This window comes from Macaca thibetana, chromosome 13 (assembly GCF_024542745.1).
Source record: "Macaca thibetana thibetana isolate TM-01 chromosome 13, ASM2454274v1, whole genome shotgun sequence".
Classification (NCBI taxonomy): domain Eukaryota; kingdom Metazoa; phylum Chordata; class Mammalia; order Primates; family Cercopithecidae; genus Macaca; species Macaca thibetana.
Window position 1 is genome coordinate 20,229,899 of NC_065590.1, and position 21,592 is coordinate 20,251,490.

The 21,592-nt window shown below is 38.3% G+C and overlaps 1 protein-coding gene across 3 annotated transcripts in view; it reads right to left on the reverse strand.

The window, feature by feature from the left end:
• KDM3A (lysine demethylase 3A) overlaps positions 1–21,592 on the reverse strand; it is a 52,594-nt gene that overhangs the window by 20,065 nt on the left and 10,937 nt on the right. For all 3 annotated transcript variants that reach the window (XM_050752999.1, XM_050752997.1, XM_050753000.1), the window contains exons 5-11: positions 18,616–18,718; positions 17,242–17,366; positions 17,003–17,075; positions 16,809–16,897; positions 9,706–9,869; positions 7,056–7,567; positions 3,585–3,789 (exon numbers count right to left, since the gene is read on the reverse strand). In XM_050752999.1, coding sequence (XP_050608956.1) covers positions 3,585–3,789; positions 7,056–7,567; positions 9,706–9,869; positions 16,809–16,897; positions 17,003–17,075; positions 17,242–17,366; positions 18,616–18,718 — 1,271 coding nt within the window. The remainder of the gene's footprint in view (positions 1–3,584; positions 3,790–7,055; positions 7,568–9,705; positions 9,870–16,808; positions 16,898–17,002; positions 17,076–17,241; positions 17,367–18,615; positions 18,719–21,592) is intronic.

Below are 21,592 nucleotides of genomic sequence, written 5' to 3' on the forward strand. Positions count from 1 at the left end.
TTCAATACTCTGTAACACTTGAATGTTTTTTTCATAAGCTATGTATTTTAAATTTTTAAAACACAAAATATTTTTTTCTTTTTTTGAGACAGGCTCTCACTCCAATGCCCCAGGCTGGAGTACAGTGGTACAATTATGGCTCACTGCAACCCCCACCTCCCAGGCTTCAGCAATCCTCCCATCTTAGCCGCTCAAGTGGCTGGGAAGGCAGGCATGTGCTACCACACCCAGTTAATTTTCTTTTTCCATTTTTTGTAGAGACAGGAGTTTGTCATGTTGCCCAAGCTGGTGTCAAACTCCTGGGCTCAAGCAATCCTCCCACCTTGGTCTCCTGAAGTGCTGGGATTACAAGCATGAACCACCATGCCCAGCCTAAAAATATAGTATTCTGGCTAGGCACAATGGCTCACTGTAATCCTAGCACTTTGGGAGGCTGAGACGGATCCAGTTCGAGACCAGCCCAGAGAACATAGCAAGACCCTGTCTCTACAAAAAAAAATTTTTTTTAATTAGCCAGGCATGGTGGCAGAAGCCTGTAGTCCTAGGTACCTGGGAAGCTGAGATGGGAAGATCACTTGAGCCCTGGAGTTTGACATAACAGTAAGCTATGATCGTGCCAATGCACTCCAGCCTGGGCAGCAGAGTAAGATTCTGTCTCTAAACATAAATAAGTAAATACATACATACATACATACATACAAACAAATATTTCTAGTAGGAGACATAAGAAATAGACATAAAACACAATGAAGTAGCCTGTAACATATCGTAACAGTCATCAATTCTTGTAAGAGCAGAGGACGAAGTGCTGACTGCTGACTATGAGTTTTGTGGGCCAATATGATGAGGGCCTCACGGTAAAGAGAGTAACTGAGCTTGCTTTGGCAAGAAAAGGTAGACAATTAGGTGAAAGAAGGTATGTCCAAAAGACAGTATTTCATACAAAAGCAAGAAAACTAAAGGTGAACAGGGTGACAACAGACCAATTAGACTAAAGGGTTTATTCAAATAGGTAAGAATCAGGAAGAAGTTGCAGAGGTAAGTTGGGGTCAATTGCTGAAGCCTTCATTATTTCACTGGGGACCTTGACTTTGCTAGGCACTGGGCAGCTATCAAAAGTCATCATGTGAGACACACGCGAAGTTGTGTTTTAGAAAAACCATTTGTCCAAAAGAGTGTAGAATAAACTGGAAGGACAAGACTCTGTTAGCTAACATATGCAAATTATTTCAAGCAGTCCAAATGAGAGATGCAAGTTTTTAATTGACGGTCCAAATTAGAGATAGTCATAACACTAAAAAATAAATTTGAAAGCATTTCAAAGTGAGACGTAATGGCAACAGGACCTAGCAACTGAGCCTTACCACTGAGACCCTACCCCTAACTCCTATTTTATTTGCAAAAGAGTTTAATGAGATAGAAACTTGATGAGGAGGCTAATGACAGCCTCGATCTTCACTCTAAACATCAGGAAAAAAGTTAAATTATGATATTCTTTCACCAAGATATGAGTTTTTTCTAGTTTCTACTACACTGGCTTCTACTATGCAGCATTAGGCAAAGGTACTCTCCCCTTTAAAGAAGTCAAAAATGAAAAAAACAGCTAAGTCATAAAGTCAATGACTTCTAGACTGTTACAAAAATATAGTGGGTTTAAAAAAAAAAAAGCTCTAATCATATTACAAAGAACAAAACAAAATAAATTATCTCTTCCCTAAAATGCCTTTGCAACTTAAACCAATCTCTCATCCAATCTAGTTATACCTTTCATAGCAGAGGAGCCATAACAACATGAAATCAAGTGCATGATAGAAACACAAAGACCTGCACAAAGCACAACCATTTCAGTTTCTTCAAAATACATACACATACAAATGAACATGCACTGTAACACACCTGTTTAAGAAAAAAATTCTCGAGAGGAAGGGAAATAGAGTTACCCTCTACTGAGAGCTTATTCTGGGCCAGGAGTTATTCAAAATATATTAATATATGCATATGTTAACATATGTTAACAGTATTACAGCTCTAAATGCTACCCACATGCTTTATGATGTGCTTTTGCAATTTACAAAGGGATGAATGGGGCAAACTAGTATCTAAAAAATTCTTATTTTGTTAAATAAGCCTGAATCTGAAAATTACAAGCATATATAATTAATGATCTAAATTCCCTGTGCATTTAATTCAGCTCATCAGCAATCTTTTCACTTAGATAAAATGAAAGGGGAGGAGGAGAATAGGAAGAAATTGAAGTCAACTCTTCTGTTTATGATTAGAGTTAGTTCAACCTGAAAGTACCTAGATTTCTGAGAAAGTGAATTCTATCTCAAGTTCAACTATGCCAACACTGTTCATTTCTATATGAACAAAAGAGAAGATAGGGCTGCTTTTTTCTTCACTCAGGATAGAAGAATTTAAAGAAAATGATTTTGAATTTATATATATATATATATATATATATATGAAAATTTTGCCTATAAAATTGGAAAAGATTTTTTTAAAAGATATGCCTCTCCCTGCTGCCAATGGTACAGAGACCATGGGAGCATGTTCAAACCCTGCAGTGGGCAAGGACACAGGTGCAACCTTCCTGCAGGATAACTTGACAGAACATGTGTATCAAAGTCTTTTTTTTTTTTTTTTTTTTTGAGACGGAGTCTTGCTCTGTCACCCAGGCTGGAGTGCAGTGGCCGGATCTCAGCTCACTGCAAGCTCCGCCTCCCGGGTTTACACCATTCTCCTGCCTCAGCCTCCCGAGTAGCTGGGACTACAGGCGCCCGCCACCTCGCCCGGCTAGTTTTTTTGTATTTTTTAGTAGAGACGGGGTTTCACCGTGTTAGCCGGGATCGTCTCTCGATCTCCTGGCCTCGTGATCCGCCCGTCTCGGCCTCCCAAAGTGCTGGGATTACAGGCTTGAGCCACCGCGCCCGGCCAATGTATCAAAGTCTTAAAACACACACACCTTCTGACCCAGAAATGCCATTTCTAGTAATCCTCCCAAAGCAAATAATCAGGGACATGGACAAGATGATCATTTCTGCATTATTTCCAGTCACAAAAAATACAAAATAATCTTAATACCAACAAGGGAATTGGTGAAATAAATTATCAAACATTACTATAATGTGCTCTTACACAGAAATTCAAAAGTATTTTAAGGAAAAGGTTATGATCAAGAGGTCCCTACTACATAATAGGAAAATAAGATTCAAAACAGAAGGCGCAGTATACCAACTATGTATGCCTGAATACATTTTATGATCATACAATGCACTGAAAAGTTAATAGTAGTTATTTGTAGTGGTTTTTCAGAAGCTTCAACATTTTTCTATAATGACTGTTCCTTTCAGAAATAGAAGTTTATATTTTTAAGCTTCGTTACTTTAAAAAAAAAACAAAAATAAGAATGAAAAGTCACATGCAATAAGATCTAGATTCTCCAACCTAGTGATTACAAATGCAACATCTGCCACCTTTTTACTTCTAGATTTACTGTTGATAAAAGAGTAAAAAAGGTAGGTTAGATGATCTAGCATAAAAAGTATGCCCAGATTATCTGAACTTTTCCCAAAATGCCTCACCTCCTGAAGTGAAAGAAGCGGCAAAACACAGGTGAGTCCTTCTGTTGCTCCTTATCCTTGCGGAGACTGTCCAAGCGACACTCTCGGCACTTAGGCAACTGTGCCACAATGTTCACACAAGAATCATCCTGTACAAAGGCCTCGCCACTCTGTTGCAGCTTTTTGAGTTTAGCTGGGTCTGTCAAAACCGACTTCCTGGAAGGGGCTAGGAAAACAAAAGATAAACGAGACAGGACCTCAAATTTTTTAACACCACATTCATATATGACTGAATTCTATTCAAAAAGCCAATATTCCCTTAAAGAGAACTCCCTTCTCCATTCCTGGTTCAACTGTAATTTCCAAAAATGGCTCAACAGAAAACAACTCTCAGAATAACTGGAAAAGTTTTACTCTCTTTATAAAACAATTCTTATTTGCTGAATCCATTTGGCAACATAAAACTCGAAATTAAACAGCCAGACTCACAATTTAAAGTTAATGTATACTTCTATTCACAATCCTACATTTTAGGATGTTTTCAAATCAGGTATTTAATTCAAACTCTGTTGAGGTTCACCTCCGTAAAGGCCTGACTTTGTGGACGTCCACTCTGTCATGTTCCAAATGCAAAAAAGACTGGTTTAAGGTGTGTTTTTAAAAGTACAATGCAAAAACTAACCATTCTAAAAATAACAATAAACAAATCACTTTCCTACATAGCCCCTCAGTCTACGGGGTTACAGCATCTTCTAAATGCCTGTCACTTGACTCCTGACATGTCTTCCACTTCTGCTCATGTGGTCTATGCAGGATTAAGAGCACTGGCTACAGACAGGATTATAATTCTAAGTAAATGCAGATTCTATGTTTTAACTTGTAATCAGCCGGAGAACTTGAAATGTTAATATGGTTTCTAAAGAAAGGTAGAGATGTATTAGGAAAGAGCAATCACCGTGTCAGAGAACAAAGTAAGGAATCCATTTGTATGTCAAGAGCCTTAAGGAATATTTAATAGAAAACAGAAAAGACCTTTTCTTAGGGTCCAAGAGAGCTGAGAAGAAGGAAGTGGGTTTTTAGGCAAACAAACAAAAGTCAAAAACCAACAGCTTCTGGGGAACTAGTTGAGAGATGGGTGGGAGAGGTCAGTCTTGGAGAAAATGCGAAGATCCTAAACCAAAGAAGGTTTTAAATAAAGTAAACATCTTCAATAATTACCTTAGAGATGATCTAATCTTACCTCTCTTTTAAAGCAGGACTAGACCACATGTAAATTTCAACATGATGCTGTTAGTCCTTGATCCCTTAAACACTCTTATTCAGTTATAGTGAAAGAGAAGGTAAAGTAAGAAAGGAAAGAAAATAAAGAGATTAGTAGTTCAAGGATGTAATTTTAATTACTCAGATATTGAAAGACATCATCCTTTGAGTTGGGCCACACTTCCACAGATCACAGGCAAAAAAGGTTATCTTACCTGTTCTATCCTGGCTCACACGAAGAAATATCTAGAAATAAGAAAGTTGAACTGTCTAAATCTAGCTCTTTACCGAGGAGAGCAACAGGAGCTACCATCAGTGATTCTCTGAATTCAAAGCCAAGTCAAGAGAAAAATGCAATGCCCACTTCTGAGGAGCCACATTATCTATCTGAACAGAAAAAAAGGCAGCTGTTTGACTCCAGTTTGCTTTTGTTTTCTAGACCCAAAGTGCAAGAAAGGAGCAAAAAAGTTTTCCAAGCCTTCTGTACCAACATGCATTACTAGTGGACACAGATTAGAAGTCACGGAAGGCTTCTGATCACATTCTCACACCTCAATCAAAAAAAAAGTCACAGTAGATAGCAGGATGTGCTAGTCCAGGATGTAAGTAGGTATTTCACTTCTTTTACAATCCATTAGATGGAGTATAGCTGCATAATATATTAAATGAGACAAAGCTGGACTCCATAACTCACTTGTGTATCTATTATGTGCTTACTGCACTAGAATCTTTACTGCTTCTTCACATATTAATTTGCTTCAAAAACTAGCTGAGTGTGAGAGCTGATGATTCAAAAAGCATAAATAGAACAAGGATATGGTTATGAATATGTACTTCTTGAGTGTTACATAATTTCTGAGAATAGGATAATCTTATGCAATTAATTTTATGCAAATTAACAGCTATATTAACTTAAACCTCAATGAAGAAGCTAGGTTAGAAGTATTGCTAGGCAAAGAAAGTTCTATTCTTCCAATGCTATACTAAAAAGATTCGCAAGTCAAATCCAGCCATCTTGCCCTCTAATTTTACAGAGGCCTGCAATTAAAAAGGCAGTGTAGATATATTCATTTTTACTGATCCAAATAAATAAGTTGTTTTCGTAGGTTGCTTTTATTCGTTTTGTTTTTTTGAGCCAAGCTCTCGCTCTGTCGCCCAGGCTAGAGTGCAGAGGTACAATCATAACTCACTGCAGCCTCCAACTCCTGGGGTCAAGCAACCCCCCTGCCTCAGCTTCCCCAGTAGCTAGGAATAACAGGTGTGTACCACCATGCCCGGTTGATTTTTTTAAAAATTTTTTGTGGAGATGGGGTCTCACTATGTTGCCCAGGCTGGTCTCAAACTCCTGGTCTGAAGCAATACTCCCACAGTTGCCTCCCAAAGTATTGGGATTACAGGTGTTAGCCACTACGCCCAGCCTAAAACACTAACAAAATCCATACCAATTTCCCACATAGCTAACAGTGATCAAAAGGCATCTTTAAATTCTAATAGCTCTAAACCTTTTGACATGCTGAAATTCCATTCTGTTCTTCTAACTCTAGTAACAGAGCTTCTGATAACTACCACCATTGTAATGCATCCTCAAACTTCATGTAAGTAGCATCAAGTACAATGTACCATTTTTCCTATAAGAAGAGTAGTTTTAAATTGTGGGTGCAGCAGGACCTCCCCTTAAGCAAAGAGACTCTTCCTGGTATTTCAGCCCTATCCTTAACAACTTCAACCCAAGTCCCTTTTCCAGAAATGATACAATTCTGCATCTTTTCTAAAATTTTAAATCTCAGCTACCTGTCACAGATCACCTCTCCTACTCCAACCTGGATGTTACAGAAACTGACAAGCTGAAATAAAGTAATCACTAGATTACTTTAGATTTTGTTTCAAAATTTTCTTAACCTAAAAATTGGGAACCACCTAATAGGAACCAGTTAAATCATATGGTAAATGAATATAACAGAATCCTTGCTTTAAAATACTAATAGATATCTACACTAATTCACAGGGTAAAACTGTCGGCATGAACCCATTTGTGTATACATGAAACTAGGTACACCAAAATATTAACAGTAATCGTTTCTGAGATTTGGGGATTATACCTTCAACTTCTCTGACTGTATAAACTATTTCTACAAAGTCATTTTCACATAGTTTCTCATAGGACAAGAAACAGATATATGTATCTCTACCATTTCTTACCTTCTACCAATAAAGATATTGAGAAACACTCACCATTCTGGATTTTATTGTTGCTTCTTGTACAACAGCTTTCATTATCTACTTTTACTGAAGATTCCTTTAAATTCTGTGATTGGCAAGCTAAAGCTGAAGGTTCTACCTTTTTTCCCGAACAGTTATTTGGGCTATCACTATTGACACCTGCTTTCACTTCTGGTGTATTAGAAACATCCGATGGGGAAGGTGCATGTTCTAGGTGCTTCTGCCGTACAGGAGGATTGGCAATTTCCAATTCTGCCCTAGAAGAAGCCTTTGTAGGTAAGCACTCCTTAGGAAGGCCAGTCAATGGTTGTGGAACAGACTCCAATCTGTTTTCCTGATCAGTGTTTGTCTTAGGCTGAGTACAGCTGCCTTTTGGCTCACTCAGAATTTTCAAGTCTCCAGTTCCAATCTGAGAGGACTTTGAGAGCAACCCTGCTTTGCAGACATCTGGTTTTGTTCTCAGAGCTTCAGACTTTGTATTTAGACAGGAAGAAATTTCCTCTGGCAAACTCTGTTTATGACATCTGAAAAAGATAATATAGAAAGCTAGCATCCAGGCCTCCTTTTCTCTCTCCATTATCTTCCCAAAACAAACTGTTTGGTTCCCTAAGGTAATGAGCATGAAAGAAAAAAGAAAATTTCTTGTATGTTACAAAATTTAGGATAGGTTTCTGTGAGCTGGAGTTAAAAGTCATCAGTCAACAGTTCTGCAAAAATATCATAACCACTCAGAAAAATACAACCCTAAATTCTGTCTGCATGTTCTCAGAAATCTTTAACTTCTTACATTAGCTCTACTTCTCACAGCACAACGAACCTTAGCTTTCTCTCAAAACAAAATATTGTATGAACCAAAGAATACACTCAGCAGATGAGCTCTGTGGTTTATAAATATCAAAACTAGAACTCTGTGTAGGGGCAATTCTGAAAGTTTCTTCTTTTTTTTTTCTTGTTAATTTCAGAGACACCTCTGCTAACTTTTTTCTATAAGGAAGATTACGTTTGAATTTCAAAGATAAAACTAGCATTCTTACTACTTGCCAAGAGTCAAAAATTGAACCTCTAGTAAAAGTCAATGTGTCAAGACAAAAATTCTAAAATATGTATGTATGTAAGAAATGTTAGAAATCCCTTCAAAGATATTCACACAAAATCTGATTAAAAACGAACAATGGGCAAGGTACAATGGCTCACACCTGTAATTCCAGGATTCTGGGAGGCCAAGATGAGAGAACTGCTTGAGACCAGGAGTTCATGACCAGACTGGGCAAAACAGCTAGTCCCCCAACTCCACAAAAAAATTAAAAATTGGCCTGGTGTGGTGGCACATGCCTGTAGTCTCAGCTAGTTGGGAGGCTGAGGCAAGAGGATCAATTGAGCCCAACAGTTCAAAGCTGCAGTAAGCTTTGACTGTACCACTGCAACTGCACTCCTGCCTGGGCAACAGAGCAAGATCCTGTCTCTAAAAAAAGAACCTCAAAAAACAAAAAATCTAACAAACTGGCAGCAGCACAAAACCCTTTTCTGCTATGAACATGTAACCAGCCCTAACAGGGAATAATTTCATTCTTGTTTGTTCAGTGATCAGGACACATAGCAAATAGAATAGCTGATTACTTGGTTATTCAAAGAACAATTTGGTATTTTCCCTGTACATCTTACTAGGGACAGCCTTGAAGAACTTTTATTTCTTAGAAATTCATCCTAGAGTTCTTTCTCAAGAAAAATGCAAAGTCTTTTTTTTCTATTATACCTTTTTGTTCCTGCCTCTACCAAAGGATTTCATCTCGGAGAAGAATTTTTCATTTAAACACTCAGATGAAAAATCTTTCTTTGGATATCACTGAACTTCCTAAAGTTCCCTCCCTTTCTATTTTGAAGACTGCTCCTCCTCCTGTCTGACTGCCACATGGCCATCCTCCAAGCTCTATCCCAGGCTGCCTGCTTTTTCCCAGTGAACCAGTGTGCTCAGCCACTCTCCCACCTTCTAAACCTACTTTTCTATACCACAGTCTCTCTGACCTCTATCTTAAGTCTGTATCAACTGCTTGCCTATATAGGCCACCACCACTTCCCAAAAGAGACCCTTCCCTTAAAACTACTTGCACTGTCAACCTTGTAACTACTTTAAATTTCTACTTAAACTTTACATTTCATATTCATTTTCTTCTTCTACAAGTTAGTAACAGTACCACCTACAGCTATTGCTTCCTCATCTCTATTCTTCTTAGAACCCTCTCTACTGCCATATTTCTCAACTATACTTGGGTCAGCTCATGTAAAGACTGAGGAGAATCTCTCACTGTAATCACGTCTCACTGCTTCTTCACACTCCCACTGACCTCAGTCTTCCATGTACGACCAATCTGTTCCCTTCTCCTTCAAAGAAGACACTTGTTTTACAAATGTCTATACTATTTCAATTGATCCTTCTCACTGTATCAAGATAGTCTCTTTTCTCATGCCCCCCTTTCACTTCTACACCATTTTCCATGTTGCTGTGTGCCTTCTATACTTTTTCACCTCCAAAAGCATTTATCTATCTTTTCTCGGAAACCCTAATGAAAAATCTCCCTGGACAACCGGGGATAAAAACAATGAGCCATGACTAAAATAATTTTTTATTATTATAATTAAACATCTTTAACAAATCACTACTCACCCTTGAGGAATTTTTGCTCCAAGGTTAGGTGGAGAGTTGGCAGCCTGAGGAGTACTTTGCTGTCTTGGGTCCTTACTAGGTGGAGTTGCTGCAGTACAGCCAAGCAGTATCTCCTTAAAAACTGTTGTAGGTACAGACTGTACAGGACACATACTGGGAGAGGCCTAGAAGATACCAAACCAACAGATATTAAAAGGAAGTCCCTAGTTAAGAAATAATAAAATGCTACCAAATTTAAGATCATTTGCTTAATACTAAACAAGCATAATACCACTGCCAAATAAAAAGAAAGAAGAAAGTGAAACAAGTGATAAACTATAAAATTAAGGGCTTTAAGACTGTAAATAAATCACTCCAACTTTTCACAAAACTTATGTCTTCCTACAAAGGATCACAAGCTTATCTTTTTCAGATCTCTGAACTATTGTGCCAGGAAAACAGTCAGGTGGCAATTACTTTAATAATACAACGCAGAGGTGAACTTTTAAGTGACAATTTTAAACGGTGGCAGTTTCACATGCATTCACTTTGGCATGACTTGAGTGCCCACCACGCACTTACTGCGTAGTTTGGCAGGAGACCAGACCACATAGGACTCTTGTGTTAGGCAGCGATGCCTATCTGGTATCCAGATAAGCCTTTGCAATGCAATAAAAGTTGAGGACAGTTCTTGCTCTTATGTGGCTCATCAAGTCACAAAAGTCATCCCAAGCTGCAAAAAATATCAAGTTATGACAGGCCTGTGGGCAAAGCTGGGACACCCGTCCCCGTTCCCTTTTCAGGTAATTTTATCTTCACAAAAATATAAGTATTGAATCCACTTCTAAACAGTTTATACCATTCACAAAAATAAACTTCCCACCATGAAAAAAGAGACTAGATAAATTCAAGACAACAAGTCTATGGCTGAACCAGGGGAAATCAATTCACCCATCTCACCAGGCTCCTTACATGTGCTTAAATTTTTAAGTCATATACCTTTCTCAATCATCTTGCCTTACCACCAAATCTAAACTTGAAGAATCTCCAAAGTTTCTTCATCTTCTAGTTACTAACTTCTAAAGTTTGATTACAACTTCCATTAATAGATTTTTTGTTTTGTGTTTTGTTTTTTGTTTTTGAGACAGTCTCGCTATTATCACCCAGGCTAGAGTGCAGTGGCGCCATCTCGGTTCATTACAACCTCTGCCTCCTGGGTTCCAGCAATTCTCATGGCTCAGCCTCCCGAGTAGCTGGGATTGCAGGCATGCACCACCATGCTCGGCTAATTTTTCGTATTTTTAGTAGAGACAGGATTTTGCTATGTTAAGGCTGGTGTCCAACTCTTGGCCTCAAGTGATCCGCCTGCCTTGGCCTCCTAAAGTGCTGAGATTACAGGCATGAGCCACTGCGCCTGGCCAGCAGGTTTTCAAAACCTGACAATTTTGAATATATTTACATGTACTCTACTCATGAATGTTTTTCTCAGAAATTTACTATGACAGCCTTGAAAAGACTGGCTAGCATATACTAAACAGATATATCTGAAAAATAAGAATTTAATCACATGCCAAGTTTTGGCATAGTTTCAACTATTTTTAGGCACAAAATTATCTGATCATATATTATACTATTTCAGTCAACTCAATTTTGGTTAAATAGAACCTTAATGTTCTCCAGAAGGTGTTATGGTTGGTTTGGGGTGTTTTTTGAGTTTCCTAATCCTTTAAATGAGGAAATTAGTTTATTCCTAAAGTCCCTTTTGCTTATAATAGCTTACAATTCCCTGTTAATCTGAAGTTAGTCTCCCAAAGTTTAATGCCAAATCAATTTGAAATGCTTATTCAGGGCTCAATTTTACCAATTATCTTTCCTCATATAGGTCACCATCCTTATTTTGAATTATGTTTAGAGTTGATACACTAATAACTTTCCTTACTCTCCCAAGAGCAACATACTTGAGAAATTTGGATTATAAACCTAAGCATAAATTTTTACTCTGTATAAAATCAAGCCGCTCAAGTAAAAAAAAACCCTCCATCGCTCTAATTTCCCATATGTAATCAATAAACCAATAAATCTTGCCTCTATTTGCAAAATATGTATTGAATCTACCCATTTCTTTCCATGTCACTACTACTACCATCTTTCCCCTAAGCTACACGTCTCCTAACCAACCTTCCTTCCGTTCGTGTTGAATCCTCTGCATACTACCCAAGATCTCTCCTACCACAAAGCAATCTCTATAAAACATAAATCAAATAAGATCATGGCAGTCCACTGCCTACAAGAATCCCATGTGGTCCAGTCTCCTACCCACTCCTGCTCCTCCTCCCCCCATCTTTTTCACTGCCCGCCTTGCTCCCAGTACTCCAACTACACTTGCTTCCTTTCTCATCTCCTAGTGTTCTAAGCCCTTTCTTGCCTGGGCCTGTGTGCTTGTTATCTCTCCGGCTACATCGTTTTCAGTGGCTGGTTGGTTCTCTCTCTTCACCCTCAAGTCTGTTAAAATGTCACCCTCTCAGAATTTCTGATTACTCTTTCTAAAGTAGCATCCCAAAAGCTGTCCCTTACTCTTTATCATTTTTCTGTTTATACCTTTCATAGCCCTTATCACGCCATGAAAGTACCTTTCACTTATTTATTGTCAGTCTCCTCACAATGGGACGCACACTCTTTATGGGCAGAGGCCCTGCTCTTATACCCACTGTTATACCTCATAAAACCAAACATACAGTGGATGCTCAATAAATAAGACTGGTGGAATGAACATACGAATGAGTGAATGCTGTGGGCACATAACATTCCTAAATAGCTATAAATCAATAAGTCTTATGAGTTACTTCAAGTGATAGGAAGTGATGATCACCACTGTAGATCAGTCTAGCAAATACTAACTTGTTGGAAGGACGGATGGAGGAACAGAGGGAAGGAGGGAAGAAAGGAGAAATCTGCTATTTATACAAAGGTAATTCACCACACCACGGAGAAGATTTGGAGAGCAGTGGCAACAGCACAGTGATGAAGACTATTGGATTTTGGCGTTAGCCTTTGGTTTGAAATTCAGTCTCTAACACTTCCTAGCACTTTCTTCCTATAAAGTATACTTTACAGGGCTGTGCTTTACCATAGTGCCTGGTGCTAAAACAAATTTTAGAGATGAGCTGTCTTAAAGCAGAAAAACATTGCGAAAACTTTCTCAATTCTGTCACCGTGTGTTAGAATTAGCATAACTTAGCGTGCTTTTCCTTTAAGAAACTCAAGTATTTCCTTCTACAACTTTCCTAAGGTGTAGCTCAACAGGAACAGGACTCCAATTCCCAAACCCATGTTCACAAGTGCACCACTGCACTGGCCTCTGACTCAACAAAGGGTCAAAGTTTCTTCTTACCTGAAGAGTTTTCCCTGAAGGTCTTCTATACCAGTCATGGCAATAGTTCCTCCCTGCCAGCAGACGGAGATAATATAATTGAGTGTATGATAGAATTCTAAAAAGGACACTGCTGGCTCACACTCCTCAGCAGACTCTTTCCCAACTAACCAGGCAACATCATAACTCTGAGGAATAGTCTGCTAGGCAGAGAAGACCTTCAAGGAGCCAGATATCACTGGCAAACAGGTTTAGCTTAACCAAAAGTATTCATCAAGACAGTCAAGAGTCTTGCCTACCTAATCCCAAATGCCTGTCTTCCAAAGACCACCCTAAAAGTGCCTGTCCAACACATCTGGGAAGTGCAAACACAGTGAGAATCGTGCTGAGTGTGTTACTGTACTCACCTTTCACTCATACATTTTCAAATACTTTCCTTCCCCACTGCTCCCTTTATCTCCCCAGCCCTCTTGAAATCTACGCCAGGCCAGTATATCCAAAACTTGTCTGATTACAAGAATCACCCAGAATGAAAGATATTTGCCAATATGGAATAATAGTTATAATACATTGCACAGGAATCAAGGAGGCTACAAGACTATGGTTTTTAGTTTTAAAAAACTAACAAAAAAATCAGGTCTCTGTGATACATATGGGGGAAAAAGAGGAAATAAGTATTTCAAAATGTAAACAGAGAGTCTCTGAGAAGTATAATTATAAGTGATGATTCTATTCTTTACTATACTTTTCTAGGTTAACCAAAAATTTTAAAATGAGATGAGCTTAATAATCAAAAAAATATTTTCAAACACTTCTAAAACCCAGGTAAAAATCCACCACCTTCAACTCCCTTTAGAATGACATGACTAGCATAGAGCTCAAGAGCTGCAACGTACATTTTTAAAACACTTTATTTAGTTTATCATTTTAGATGCAGAAGTTAAGAAACTTATCTCCAGGCTAAAGTGCAGGCTTATTTTTTTTAATAGCTTCTAATGTGCCCATCAATCAGCTCAATAGCACATATAATATGGGCAACATGCTGAGAAAGATAAAAAAGTAATGCTCCCTACCTTTTAAGAATTTGAGTCAAGGAGACAGGATCACATCATATATGTCTATATACCCACATTTTACAAGTACCTCCTTGAAGGTAAGAAATTTACTTGCTCAAACGCCTTTCCCATTGCTGACACACTCAACACTCTGAAGGCACATTCCCCCACAGGAGGTTCCCACTGACCTCAGTTCAGCTTGCACCCCAGACTGATTGCTCCACCATCCAACAGGATATGCCATTCCTATTCCTGACCCCTCTTCCTCAGCACACCTCGCAGCTCAGCTCTCCTTTTCATCATACTCCAATTTACACTGACACATTCCCCATGACAGGTAACACACAACCAACTTCTCCAAACTGATACTTACTAACTCTAGACTACTAATAATTTATCTAATGTTAAAACCTGACATAAAGAAATTATTGTTCTATCCTGTTTATCTCTCAGCTTCTAATACTATGGATTACTCGACAATATTGTCTCTGAGCTTGACATCCTCTGTGTAGTCCTGGCCACATTACTTACCCAGAGCCTTACTATCTGTTCCCTTCTAGACCAGGGACCCCTATTCCTCACCAGCTCAGCCCCTTTCTACACTGGGAGACTATATAGTATCATAAATAATTGCCTGACCATGTCACTTGGGATTCCTAAGCTAGAACTGTCATGTTCTTTGAGGCAGACATTCCATTTGTTCTACCTACTTCATTAGCTAGGTTCCTGTGCTTCCTCAGTCCTAACACCTAGTCTTCCACCAAATTCAACTAATGCTGTCTCCTAAATAGCTCTCCACCCCCTTAGCTACCGCCTCACCTCAAGCCTATTTATGATGTGCAATACAACTAATCTAATCAGTGCCCTCATTTCTATTCTCATATCCTTCTCTCATCCATCATCTAACAAAGCTTAAGTCAATCTCCTGAACTTAAAACCCCTGAACACCCTAGACACCCCTTCTTCATCTGCAGCATAAAACCCAAACTTCCTATCTCTGACCCTGCTTCTCTTTTTCCACGCCTCCTGTGCCCCGGCCACAATGAAACATTTGCCCTTCAGCAAACAAGACACGTCCTCTCTGTCTCACGGGTTCTGCCCAGGCTGCTTCTTGAGGCACCTGCAGAGCTCCTGCCCAGAGCACTCCCCCTGCACTTGTGGGAGCCCTTTGGAAGTCTGTCTCCTTCACTATCCTATGGACTCTGAGACAGGAACTCCAGATACCTTTCAATCTCCAGGACCAAGTATCCACCACACAGTGAGTACTTAACACAGTAACTGGTTTTTTGGATGGATGTACTTGAAATTACCTTGTAAACTTTAAGGCAAAAATGAAAGGTAGTAAGACTAATTTCCATAATTACTTCTTCATTCTTTCCTAAACAACCTGAGCCTCCACTCAAGAAGTCAAAGCCTATACCCTTTCAAAGGAGGGCAGAGGCTTCAGACACTGGTTTACAAAGCTTTTGGTGAAGTATCAAAGTTCCTGTTGCCTGTATACAGGCAAAGATTCAAGAAAGCCAATTAACCATCCTAGCTACATAGACTCAAGTGTTTGTGTGGCACAGTGCTAGCTTTGGTTCCAGTCGATGCTGTAGTCCAGTCTGCCCTTAATCAAAAAACCTAGATTCATTCATTGGCTTCCTGGCCCACTCCCCATGCCATTTCTCCTGGCCTTGGTCAGTTTTTAAATTTTAAACTCCATGCTGGGGCAGAGCATTATAAAGGAGTTTTCAATAATTATAACACAGGAAACTATCCATGTGACAAGTGCATTTGGATTCCGAAGGTGCAAAAAAGTTATCTGTACTGTAATAGGTCCTAATGATTTAATTCACCTAAAAAAGAAATAGTCTTGGTCCAAATGGTAACTATTTCAGAACAGAATTAAATCTGGTACCTGAACCCATGGTAGCATTCACAAAAGCCTATACTTTTCTGGGCAGAAATTAGTAATGGCAAACCAATCACTTCCCTTGAAATACATTTGTTTACCCAATCACAAACGACCAATTAAAATTCCTTATTATTCAGAAGGTGAGGGTCCTATTTCAACACCCAAACTACTCAGAATTCTAAGGCTCCTTCCCTCTTTTCATGCCAGGCACTGACACACACAACTCAATTTACCTTTAAGAACACTTCCACATGGTGAAATTGTCAAATCTATTGAGAATCTCCAGCAAATACCAAAAAATGAAACTTTTTTACATAAAATAGTGAACCATAAACTTATATTATCTCCATCTGCTTCAGTGTAGAAATTATGGCCAAGATCTGGAACTAGCAAAGAAGAGCAGACAGCAATATAACACTAAAAAAATTGGCCATGCAGCCAGGGGCAGTAGCTCACTCATGACTGTAATCTCAGCACTTTCGGAAGCTGAGGCGGGAGGATTGCTTGAGCCCAGGAATTCAAGATCAGTCTGATCAACATACCAAGACCCTATCTCTACAAAAAACACAAAAATTAGCCAGACGTCGTGCATGGCATATGCCTGCAGTTCCAGCTACTCTGGAGGCAGGAGTTCAAGGCTGCAGTAAGCTCTGACTGCACCACTGCACTCTAGCCTGGGTGACAGGGTGAGATCCTATCTCTGAAACAAAAATAATTAAATAAATGATTAAAAAAATATAAACTAGCCATGCAATGTTAGAGTTAAGGAAAGCTTTACACAAGTGACATAAATAAAGGTTACCTCAGAGCAAGATTTTGCTTGTTTGGAAACCAGGGTTCCATTATTCTCAGAAGACTTGCGTTTTACAGCTCCAATTCTTGCAGAATTACCTAAAATATTTAAAAATAGGTTAAGTTGGCTTCCCTGTTTCTCTTAATATGAGAAGAAAGGAGGAAAAGGGAAAGGAGAAGAAAGATTTTAATAACGTATCTTACCACATGTCACAAGGTTATCGTGTACAACTTCAACATGAATCAGTGATGGATCAACAATTTTCAGTGCTGGAATCTTAAAAATAAATGAAACAAACATACAGGAAAATAAAAATGCTCAAGAACATACTGAAAATCAGTTTCAAATAATAAAGGTATTTAGTGCCTAGAAAATCATACATGCTTTGTATAGTTATCATACTTTGTCGAGTTATCTTACAAGGAGTTATTGTTGTCTTTACCTCCTCACAGTTGACTTGAAGAGTTTTTGATGCTGGGTTTCCACTTACAACGGTTGCTGAAAACCACTGAGTAGATGGGTCCAAGCTATAAATTTTTACTTCTGAACCAACTAAGTTTTTGTCACCTTAAAAAAAAAAAACAAAAAAACTTAGAACCATTTGCATTATCTCCCAATAGCAACATCATCCAGGACAATCTTTTCCTAAGTCTTTTTTTTAAAAAATGCAAAAGTAAACATTAAAAGAATCACTACAAACATAAGATGACTGACATTTCAGAAAAGCTAAGAGAAAATTTAAACTTTTTATTTTGTATCAGACTGAAGTCGTATCAGACAATTCATCAAGACCTCACTCACTGTCCTGTGTAGTTTTAGAGGAATCAAATTCAGGAACCCCAACAGAAATACTATGTCTGATAATCTAAAAATCACAGAAAAAAATGTATGATTGTAGAAACTCAGTAACATAAATGGGAAAGTAAGGAGTATCAAATTAATGACATCCATTTTATATGGCTGATATTCCAAACATATCAAATTCCACATCAAAATATAGCTGAGCTTTAAAAATATCTACTTTATTTATTTATTTATTTATTTATTTATTTTGAGACAGGGTCTTGCTCTGTCACTCAGGCTGGAGCATAGCAGTGTAATCAGGGATCACTGCAGCCTTGACCTCCTGGGCTCAAGTGATCCTCCTGCCTCAGCCTCCTGAGTAGCTGGGATTACAGGCATGTGCCACCACACTGGGATAATTTTTTTTAAAATGTTTTGTAGAGATCGGCATCTCCCCGTGTTGCCTAAGCTGGTCTTGAACTCCTATCCTAGGCTCAAGCAATCCTCCCACCTTGGACGTCCCAAAGTGCTGGGATTACAGGTTTGAGCCACTGTGCCTGGCCCTACTTTACTGTTAGTTTCATATAATCCCAAAACTTTCCAAATTTCAGAGGTTTTAGCAACACACACATTTTTTGAATTTCAAATTTTAAAACTCTTAAAAATTTATTTGAGCAAAAAAGAAAGAAATGGCTGGGCATCACGGCTCACATTTGGCAGGCAGATCACTTAAGGCCAGGAGTTTGAGACCAGTCTGGCCAACATAGTGAAACCTTGTCTCTACTAAAATACAAAACTAACCAGGTGTGGTGATACATGCCTGTAGTCCTAGCTACTTGGAAGGCAGAGGCTGCAGTGAGCCAAGACAGCACCACTGCACTCCAGCCTAGGAACAAGACTCTGTCTCAAAAAAAAAAAAAGAAAAGAAAAAAAGAAATTTCAATGAGCAAATGAATGAGAGGCTAAACCCTAGTTTCTCACAAGCTAATTATTGGTCAACTCATGAACTATCAACACTAGATAATGCATATACCTTTTAAAAGATGGCTTTCATCTAAATGCTTCACTATCAAAGCTTGAAATTCTTTGCTGACAATCTGATTATCCGTAAGAGAAAGTCGAAGACTGTTTACATCCTGAAAAATGAAAAATCATTACATGTTAAGGAATAACAGTTAATAAGAAGAGTTATTTAAATTCCAGTGGGCTATTTCAATTGGTTAATCAAATGGGTTAAAGTAGTGTCAACAAACCACGTGATAGCCCAAATCATTCCAATTCCAGTAAACCAGATGGCTCAAAAAGTCCTAAACCATCAAATGATCACAGCTATAAGGCAGACTGAAGTAAAGTCATCCCAAGCTAGAAGCATGGGAAATATTAAGAGCAGATCAAAGCATAATTTTAAATATGACTAACTTTGTCGATGGGAAAAAAGCAAGCAAACAAATAGCTGGTCAATCCAAGTAAAAAACACTCTGTATCCTAAATACTGTGGATGGGGAAATCACAATCTAAATCCAAGGGACAAAAAACACAGATAAGACACACAAGAGACAGATGTACATGGTCAATTCATTTCAATTACTGTTTGGGTTTTATTTTATATAACACACTGCCTGTGCCATATAATACACTGTGTAACCTCCTAGCAGGGGTAGATGACCATAACTGAGAGTTAGTTTATTCATCAATCAGAAGAATGTTTCCTTAATCAGTGTTCTCCAGACCTTTTGATACATCATAAAGATTAACTCCAAAGGTACACATATCTCTTTCCATCAAACTCCACTGATTATGGGCAGCCCTTTTTTCCACATTCCCATTAGTGAATCCATGGCTGTGCCCAGTGGCCACCCTGGGGATGAGCAAGCATGCACCCATGATGGCAATTTTAGGGAAAATCTTGAACCACATCTCGGCCTGGTTACCTAGGCCAAAACTCTATTTTCTAAGGCACCTTAAAGCTGACCAAGCTTCGGCTCCCTTCCTGGTAAGAAACTGCTGTTTTTAACAACCCATTTCACACAGATTATTTTAACATAACTAGTATTACAAATGCATTTTTTTTTTTTTTTTTTTACAAAAAGGGATGTGGGGGGACAAACAGAAAATCTCAATGAATAGCCTCAGGCTTCAGAGTAAGCCAGTTCTGAAACATTCAATTCTTGGCAGCAGCTCCATTCTTGGCACTATTCCACAGTCTTCTGGCTTTGTGTGCACACCCAGTTATGATAAATGTAATACAGAAACTGTCAATAGGAATAACCTGCCAAACTGAATTCTAGCAGGGCAAAGAAAAAACAGTGCTAAACACAGAAGCCCTTCCAATATCAGGCCTTTATGCTTTTCTGCCACTGTGAAATGGTTAGTGACCAAGAATGGTTCATCCATTTTTCCCACTAGGAAGGATAAATAGTCTGTTAGAGAGAGAAGCCGCACTGGAAAAATGTATTTCTTTTGCCAAGTAACATTAGACAAACCTAGGGTCTCCATAAGAGATCAATATTAATTACCAGAACGTGTTCGTTTTTGTTTTCTCATGCATGTATTGTTTATACAATTTCAAAAAATTTAATTGTATTCTCCAATTCCTACTACAAGATGAAAGTACATAATAATGGAAAGAACTGCAAAGGGCTTCAATAAAGTAGAAAAATATCAGGCTACCTAGAAGAGTTTTAGGGCTTACCAAAAGTGCAGGACAGTTGTCCAGATACCTTATCTTTTTCTCACCCACAGATAACTGAGTGAAATTCAATCTAAAGACGGATCCTAACTTTCAACCCCAATTTTTGCATATGCCAAATGATATTCACGTGCTCTGTGCATTATCTAGAGCAAGTATCCTACTGGGGTGAACACATCCCCCAATGTGGACTTTTGTACAGCCTACTGTGATCACCCATATCTACAAGATAATTATCTGAAGTACTAAACTTTGAAAACTCAACATCAGTAAAAGACCACACATTATATTTCTCCCAGTTAATTATATATTAATATTGTATTAATGACAACATTCACACTGATGGCTCACAGCCCCTCTGAGAATAAATATAAACTTACTAATTTAGATGTTTCTTTTTCAACCTCAAGAAACAAGAGTTCTACCTTAACTGAAAACCTTAAATACAGGAAAGATGTAAATTCAGAAAACATCACTAAGAATAAAAAATTCCTTTTATCACTCACTAAAGCAAAATATCCACAACCTCCCTGTATGTTATTTGATCCCTGCAAGCAAGTCAGTCTTCCTTTTAAGGCAGGAAAAATATCCAGATGGGTATTAACCTAAGAACTTGTGTCTGAAATTAACTAAGAGAAAGCATCTTCCTCTGTTCCATTACTTATACATTATAAAATAAGGTTCAGATTATGAATCCTGTTTTCACTCACTTTCCAGATATGGAAGTACGGATGAGACTCAAGTAGAGGGAAAGCCAGTGCTTTGGGCTTCCCAACACAGGCTTGGCAACCCGGTAACCACTGACCCCAAACCACTTTTAGCAAATAGGTTTCAGAGTTCTATACCACAAAGAAACAAGTATGAAGTCACAAAACAGAAAGTGGTAAAGAAGATTATTCAGCTTTATAAATGATTATCTAAAAGATAAATATTATTATAATGTGTGTTTGTGCACGCGCGTGAAGTCTATTCTCACCCATTTGCAGTATTTAAGTTTTATCAAGTTGCAAAAAAATGGTTTATTAACAAATACTGAACCATTGCTCCTAGGGGAAATACAGGCATAGGTTCCTTCGAGCCTCTGGTCACATTTTCATCAAACAATTGACACATAATCTTGTTTTATGCGTTTCTGTTGAAAGACATCTTATTTAACATACACTGCTTATGCACTAAACTTGAATTCACAGCCAAGAGCACTATAACTCACAGATGAACGAAGCTTATCTAACACATTTTGTTCCTAAGACACATCATGGCACTTCAGCACTGCTGCTGAGACCATTTTAAACAGTGAAATCACCAAAAAAAAAAAAAAAAG